Here is an 8,568-nt window from a genome sequence, read left to right as displayed (position 1 = left end):
CACAAATTCATATTTAACTGAACTAGAATAGCACTCAGGGTGAGGCCCAACACTTCCCTTAAATTCAAGCAAACTGCAGCAATTATACACACACTAATATGTATGACTTCCCTAAATGTGCTTCATTCTTTTCATCAAGATCAATGAATTATTTGGTGGAAAAACTGAAAGTGTCATAAAAAACACCAGATCTCGCAAAGTTAAAACGTGTTAAAAAATTCCTGAATCGGCACCAAAGTTGTAATGTTTCTTTCCCGACCCATAATGCATTCTTCTAAGTTTCATAGTAATCTGTTCAGTAGATTTTGTGTAATCTTACTCATAAACAAACAGGTGAAACCATAACCTCCTTTACATCCCTGCATTAGAAGTGTTAATAAACTGGAGACGCTTCTGAACTGTTATGATTTGAAACTTTTTTATGTCACAATAAAATGAATATCGTTGAGACTGTTGTCAGAGCAAAAACCTTTTCACTGTATTTCCTGCAATTCATAGAACAAGAATCACAAAAAATAATTAGTTGATCATGAAAATAAACTTTAGTATCAGCCCCGGCTGTACCACACAGGCCCATGATCAGCTGAACACCCCTGATTCTGGAGAGAGGTTTAATCCCAGAGCTGAAAAATAAGATATTCATACACTTAGACTCAACGCCCTTTAAATGAACTGCTATATTTACAAAAAAAAGCAAAACCACATTTTCACCTTATTTTGGTTCAGATCATGAAATCTTAAGACAGAAGAAAGATCAGTCTGTGCCTCAGGGGCTTCAACAAACATTTACGCCCATGTACTTTCAGACCTGGGAACAGTGCTCTTCTCTCTTGCTTTACGTTCTGTGAAGGGACGGCAGAGAGCACGGTCCCTGTGCGTTGGTAATTACACTAATCTGATATGGCAACACAGAGAGAGACGGAGGACAGGAACACATGAATCAAAATCAACTGGTGTGCAGCTGCAACATCTCTCATCTGGACAGTGCATTGGCAGTGTGTGGAGAAAAGGTGAAGGAGAGATGAACTGAAGAAAGGCAGAAGAAAAAGGGGAGGGGAGATCAAGAATCATCAAATTACAAAAACAAACTATTTATTCATGTTTTCTTCTATCTGCTTCACTTGGACACAACCGCAGCAGTGGATTATTGGCTTTGGAACTGAGCCTACAGCCAGAGTCCGCGACCTGCTACGAGCTGCTCTTTGGGTTAAAATGTACGCTTCTTCAAATTTTCATCTCATCATATGTTTCATATATAACGAAACATTTATTATTTATTAAGATCAAAGATTTCTGTTTATTCCCTCAAACAGAGACGAATGTGAAGAAGCAAACATTTTAACCTCAATCATCAGCTGCACAGCTGTTTGTTGTTGGGAGCTGAAGAGGAGGAGGGTGTAGCCATCTCCTCTCGCCCCCTCTCAGTCATCCCCCAGGCGGAAGCCTTGGCCCCAGTCGTGACGTCCTCTTCCCCCACCACCACCTCCCGCCTGCTCCGGGGCGACTGGTCTCCTGCTGGGAGGGGCTCCAAAGCCCGACACCCCTCCCCTTCTGTTTGGCAAAAACCGATACCTGGGAGACGAAGGAGAGAGACATGCACAGGGATGAGATGAAAACAGATGATATTAGTTGAAATTGAGGGATTTAAAACAACTGGACCTGTAGTTGCACGTCTACACAAACCAGTCCAGTGTCAGTCGACATACATTTTTGCCCGGACTCAAATATGAGGTCATAATTAGTTCATTTTGTGACAACTGGCCAAAATCTGAAGAAATTCCCTAAAGACAGACTTGAGATATAAATAAAATCATGTTTTGTGAAGCCAGTTTGACGTTAGATCCTCAGTCTGTTGGTTTCTAGTTGTTGAGTGTTCAATCAGCAGGATTGATATCAGCTGCCGAGTCCAACTATTCTTGACCTGCCATACAAGACCAAATGAGTCGATCGGAGAGTCGCTTGTTAAAACTAGAAGGACAGGAGGCTAAAACCTCAAAATAAAGCACAGGGTGAAAAAAAAACTCACAAGAACTCTGGTGTGGAGAGGAAGGAGCGTCCACCCAGGTCCATGGGGTATTTGAACATGAGGAAGAAGTAGAGGTGACCCACCAGGTTCCCAGTCAGTTCATTCACAAAACTGTGGACAAACAGGAAAGTTGGGCTGATTATTCTCAGTCACACAGTGCTGGTGTCACATGTCTACATACAGTTATTCTACTCAGAACATATAAAGGCTCATATTCAGGTTATTTTCTACTAAAGAAGAAAGAAAAATCATTCCTGATTAATTCAAGACCCCAAATTCAAAATCTGGGTGTTTTGATTGATTGGTTTCGGTGTGGTGTCAATTCAGCAGGAAGTAGAAAACGAATGAACTAGTTCATTTCATCAGTTTTATTGCCACTGTAATATTATCATTATATCACAACCAGCATCACTGCAGGCCCAGTACTCGACACGTTCTGTCAAATGAACATCCACATCTTTTTAGAATTATAGCGTCAGAGGCAAAGACTGCGAGCAATCCTCCGAGCCACTTTCACTTCTTTTTTTTCTTCTATTGTTGTTTCGTGCAGTCTCAACTTCCTGCAAATGGTCCAAAAGTCCAAACTATCCAACAAAATGTTTTCCAACTGCAAAGAATTACTTACGAGCCTCCAATGATGAAGTTAAAAGCCAAGATGACCCACGGTAGATAATGTGCCTGAGACAGAGCCACAACATATGAATCATTAGATTTATCGCCATGTTAAATAATAAAAACCCTTCAAATTCATATCAAATATGAGCTACCTTCAATAAGACAAGATCAAAAAGGACAATTTGTGATGTAAGTGTTGGTGGTAAAACATGATGTACCTTGAATCGTGTTCCGAACCAGAAGGAGACGATGGTGTCTTTATTGAACTGAGCCCAGACGTACAACACAGACATGATCAGTGGGATCATGAGAAGCTGAAAACACAAGCAGACAAAAAAAGAAAGCCTCAGTAACAGAGCCGTGTATAAACTCTAAACACATTCAGATTATTGTTACTGTTCTGAAGTCTGTTCTTCATGAGGCAAAAAGCACAACTGTGTCGCAATGAAAAACAAATGGAGAATTTACGTCAAATATTGACTATAAGTGAACATTAACTTTAAGAAGCCCTATAATCTTAACTAGGCCAGGGAGGTTATGTTTTCACCCCTGTGACCACTAAACTTGGTGGAATGATGGGACATGAGTCAAGAAAGAACCTTTTACATTTTGGCATAGAGCCGTTTTTTTTTTTTTTTACATTTGCACTTATTTCCAAGGAAATAATTTATGAATCTTCATTTTTAAAAACCAGGCACATTTTGAGAACTGATATCCATGAGTGTGTGCAAGTTGGTGCAGCTTGATTTAAGGAGACAGTTGGTCTTTGGCTGAGGTATGTGCCCTGCTGAGAGCTTTTCTAGTTGAAGGTCTTGTTTTTATTATAGCTGGAGTTAGCTGAGTTTAGCTCACTGTATCAGTTATGTTTAGTGAAACCAATGGTGACATCTTAAGAGCCTGAGTTGTATCTTCTTCATGATCCAAGTCTATGGTTTGCACAGACTTTAAGTTTAATACCACAAACCTTTGGATCACAGATACTGTTGCTGCTTTATATACTAAACAGTGGCCATGACTTCATGATTTCATGTTTCGATATAAATACAGAGAAAAACAAGAGGAGTCTCACCCGCATGTTCATCAGCATCCCGGTTATCTACACACAGAGTCAAGGACGGCAACTTTGTGGCTGAGTACAATCACAGCTGGAGCCTGAAGATTACAGCAGCTGGTGACTGGAAGGTTGCCAGTTTCAATCCCCCACACAAGATGACTCTCACCTTCCACTTCTTCTGCTTCTTAGCCCCTTGAGCAAGGCATCTGACCTTGGCAAATTAGACCTCGTCTATCCCTCCCACACTTCACACACTTATTTTTTTCTTTTTTCACTCATGTCCACAGTTAGCCTGAGGTGAGAAAAAACCCAACATGTGGTTGAGATGAGGTTTAAGCTGCACAGTGTTTTGCTTCATGTCAAGAAATGTCTGTAAAAATCCAGAGTGGCGTTTAAGAGTGTCAGGGCTGAACTCCTGACAAAACAGTGTGGAGATGTGGGCCAGGCTGCACTGCTGGTGCTGCATGTGACCTAGATTAGGTTTCTCTGCTCTGCAGGGGTAGGCTGACACTGGGCCACTGGCACAGAGCCTCCCTGACATGGCACAGTGCTGCAGAGAGAGAGGGAGGGAGGGAGGGAGAGAGAGAGAGAGAGAGAGAGAGAGGTACAGAAAAGACACATGAACGAGAGACGCAGAGGGGAAAGGAAGCAGCAGAGTGTGGTAGAGTGGAAACAGGCTAACAGGGATTTAACCTGAGTTGTTAATGAGGGATAATTTAGGATAATTTAATGTAGGCAGATTATTTGTCTTTGAAACTCAAGGTTTCTGGTATTCAGTGATGTCACTCAGAAGGATACAACAATGCAGATCCAGTTGAAGAGGAGCATGAAGACATAGTCTGCGGGTCTGCCATCAAATCCTCCTGCAAAACCACAGCAAGAAAAAGATCAGCATGATGGAAGGAGCATTTAATGTGACTGTGGGTTTAAAAACCATTAGTTTAAACCATAGTAGTCTCACCCGTCTCTAGCCGAGTGGAGTAGTTGTAGAGAAAATATAGGTTGACCAGGTACAGGAAGCCGGTGTTAGGAGTTACCGGGAAATACAGAGTGGCTGTCACTGGCCTCCAGAGCTGAAACAGACAAAAGAGACGTTCATCTGACAGAAATGTAGTAAGATATCAACGTGGCTGTGTGCATGTGTGCAGATCCAGCCTCGTGTCTCTGTTGGATTGCAAAGAAAAACGTCTGAGCTCTCAAACGGTGGCAACTGACAGCTGGCGTTCCTCTTCAGAGCCCGTTACATCACAACTGGATTCAAAGGGTTTGTTTGATGGTGACAGAAGTCGGATCAGTGCAGCATTCAAGAGGTGATGAAAGGATAAAGCACCTTCTGTGATAAATCAGTGTTTATCAAGGGGAAATTTAGAAAACAATTACAACTTAACTGAAGTGGTACGTGCAGCAATAAACAATAGTACAAGGAATTAGAATGATTATTAAGTTGATTAATTAGAGTAGAAGGAAAAAGCATCTGAATCAATACGGTGCATGATTAATTGTTTTCGTTTTTTAATGAAGCAAAAATGCCAAATGTACTGTCTGCTTGAAGAATGTGCACGTTTAATGATTTCCTGTGTTTTTAAAGGGGCGGCACAGAGGTGCAGTGGTTAGCACTGTCGTCAGCAAGAAGGTTCCTGGTTGGGCTGGGATCTTTCTGTGGAGTTTCTCTGTGTTTTCTCCAGATGCTCTGGTGTCTTCCCACAATCAAACAACAGGGTTAAGTAGAGACTCTAAATTGACCGAATAGATGTGAATGTGAGTGTGAACGGTTGTTTGTCTCTGTATGTTGGCTCTTGCCTAACGTCAGCTGGGATTTTCTCCAACCCTCAAAATACTGACAGACGGATCACTGGGTTTTATGTTGGTTACAGAGTCACCTTGTTTCCTATGTTTTTATCATCTCTTAAAGGTTATATATATTGTGCACTGATAACGAGACTGAGCAGTAAGGTCTAAAGCCAAGTGTTGGGGGCGTATGGGGGCAGCTGTGGCTCAGGAGTTAGACTTGGTCTTCCATTCACCAGAAGGTTGGCGGTTCCATCCCAGTCTACTTCAATGTGTGTGGGAATGGGTCAATGGCACAACTGTACTCTAAAATACTTGGTGGTCATCAAGTGCGATATGAAAACAAACCATTTTAGCATTTATAAGGAACAACTGCTCTGGGCTCAAGTGTAACAGGCTGTGCAGCGCAAAACTTTCTTGTAACCATCACAACAGTGATACACAGTGATGGAGGAAGTATTTGAGTAAAAGCAGCTAGAACATAAAAATATTCAAATACAAGTAAAATCCATGTTATCAAACTATTACCTTGAAAAATCTAGAGGAATATTAACAAATAAATATAGTTGAAGTTTGTAAAGAGGTGTGTGTGTGTGTGTGTGTGTATTAGCGCACTGCTGAGCTGTACCTGAAAACTGAAACTGAAACTTTTCCTATATGCCACTGTTCTTTATATTTTTATATTTTTCTTTTTATTTAAAGGCTATATATCCTTTGTATGTTCAAATATTGTCATTACTAGTGTGTGTTGAAGTAAATTGGTATTCATTGTTTCGTTTTGTGCCATCATATCAAATTGTGTATCGAGAATCCTGGAAAACGTCCCTATTTTGACCTGAATGAAGTTTTCCAGGAAACTTATTTCTAACCTATCTGCTGACATGGCTTAACCTCAGAAGACGACATGGATGTATGGAAATTACAACCTTAGAAAATATAAAAGTTATATCAACAGAAAAATGGAGCTCAAGTATCAAAGATATCATAACACACATATATAATATAATATATATACATAGATTATTGTTATTGTACATTTATGTTATAGTTGTTGGAGGTGAAGCCAACAAACTTCTTTTTTCCTAATTGGTGTTGTAATGTTAAACGTGTTCAGTACTTGAGTCAGTGTACTTTAATAAAACTCTATACTCTTAAATAACTAAGTAACAGGGTTCATTCTGAATTCAGTTTGCCAGGAAACATATTTACATCCTGTTGAACTGACGTTGTTGTAAAGGAGAGTGAGGTCGTTTCATAATGAGTCCATGTGATCTCGTTTTATTAAAGCTACTCGTATTAATACCAACACGTGTGCTTGGTTCTCTGGTGGATCAAATGCTGCCTCGTGTTATATTTACACTTTTACCTCGCTGGTGCTAAATTAAGTAGCATTTTGACAGCAACCGGAAGTGCTTTCCTCCTACGTCTCGGCCTGTGATTGGCTGTCGCACAGTTCGGGCCTGCTCACTGAGCCCTGTTAGCCACCTGCTAACTCACCCAGCTCATCCAACACACAACAACCAGCGAGTTCCCGGCGATAGACCAACACAAGCAGAGGCAAGAACAACAACTCACATGGAACCTGCTGAAGACGAGCTCCGGCACCAGCACCATGTGTCTGAAGTCCACCAGGCCCAGTTTCCCGATGAGGGGGACAGCGATGGAGGCAGCGAACCAGGACCTGGTGATGAACGGGATGCTTTTGAACCAGTCCCCGAGGTCTGACATCTTCCCAACGGGTTACTGCCGAACCTCTAACCCCGAAACAAGAGCCCCCTCTCCGTCAATGAACCAGTGTCCTCCCCCAAATCACTCTACGACCCAGGCTGCCAGATATCACCGCCGCTCCGCTGCTAACTTTACATGACGTGGCTAATCACAGGCGGCTAGCTGTACACACGGTGAAGCTACTGGTCAGGCACACGCATCCGCCGCTGCTTTTCAAAGTAAAACTAAAGAGTGACACAAGTGCTTTCACATAAGGACCGATGGATGCAAAACCCAGAAAGCAGAGGGGAAAGCTACAGCATTTATAAAACATACTCTACAGCTTAAATAATACTTATCAATAGAAATTGATGCCCGGATTACATTTATAAAATGAAGTAAAACAGAGTTAGTTTAGTTTTTCAGTTCAACATTTTTACCTGATTACAAAAACTGTTTTGTTTGAAGAATGGAATTATTTTTAGAGATTTTAAAAACAATAAGATGATCAAAACTTACTTACAGAAAAGTCACATTCCATCAAACAGTACAGAACAGTGGTGTATCCAGAGAATATATAAATGTACGTTTGCGTCTTTACTCGATCAATCAATCAGTTAACCAAACATCCAAACAATCAATCAAACAAACTGTATTTATGTAGCACCTTTCATCCAGGTTAGTGCCGCTCAAAGTGTTATAAGACAATCAAATGGGATAAAAACATAGATTTGAATAGAAATATGAAGCCAGGCTAAAGAATTTGTTTATAAGATCAACTCTTCCGGCTGCTCTCACGTCCTCAGGTTGAGTGTTTCAGAGGCTTCAAGCATAAAAGCTAAAAGCTGCCTCAGCAAAGGTTTTAGTTTTGCACTTTGAAAACAGCAACACACTCATAACAGAGGACGAGAGGAGCAGTACTGGTTCGTACACTGAGCACATGTGGCATGTCTGCTGGTGCAAGACCACGCAGTGCTTTAAAGTGACAGCATGTTAGAATCAGCACAGAAAGTGGAAGGCTACCAATGTGAGGACATCAGTGTAGCAGTGATGTGACCTCAGCGTGCTGCAGCCCGGATGAAGGCCTGTCTTCTTCCTCTTATTCTTTGTCAAGTCATGACAGGTTTAGATCACGCTCTTATTTTGAAAGATAAACGCCAGAACCGGATGCGTTTTCAGTATCTAACACAGTGTCACTTGTCATTGTTTTGCGCTATTCTAGCACTTCCTGTTAAATTTGCACCGGATCCCAGGTGACCATCCAGAGGCAGCCAGCAGCAGAGGGGGGCGTGACTTACACAACAGAACTACAGCTTCCGGGTGCAGCCACCTGAGGGGGAGGGTTTGAGTCACAGCTGCATCCATCAGAGTGTGGAGG

General features: G+C 41.6%; 1 protein-coding gene across 1 annotated transcript; it reads right to left on the bottom strand.

Moving 5' to 3' along the window:
• Positions 1–401: 401 nt before the first annotated feature.
• Positions 402–7,420, bottom strand: derl1 (derlin 1). Its single transcript, XM_020091274.2, has 8 exons — positions 7,059–7,420; positions 4,657–4,768; positions 4,494–4,558; positions 3,711–3,737; positions 2,860–2,955; positions 2,652–2,704; positions 2,027–2,137; positions 402–1,572 (listed from the first exon to the last, which is right to left on the bottom strand). The coding sequence occupies exons 1-8, from the start codon at positions 7,209–7,211 to the stop codon at positions 1,422–1,424; spliced, it is 768 nt and encodes a 255-aa protein (XP_019946833.1). The 5' UTR covers positions 7,212–7,420; the 3' UTR covers positions 402–1,421.
• Positions 7,421–8,568: the final 1,148 nt, after the last annotated feature.

The sequence above is a fragment of the Paralichthys olivaceus genome, chromosome 13 (genome assembly GCF_024713975.1).
Source record: "Paralichthys olivaceus isolate ysfri-2021 chromosome 13, ASM2471397v2, whole genome shotgun sequence".
Classification (NCBI taxonomy): domain Eukaryota; kingdom Metazoa; phylum Chordata; class Actinopteri; order Pleuronectiformes; family Paralichthyidae; genus Paralichthys; species Paralichthys olivaceus.
This window is presented reverse-complemented; position numbering and strand designations above follow the sequence as displayed.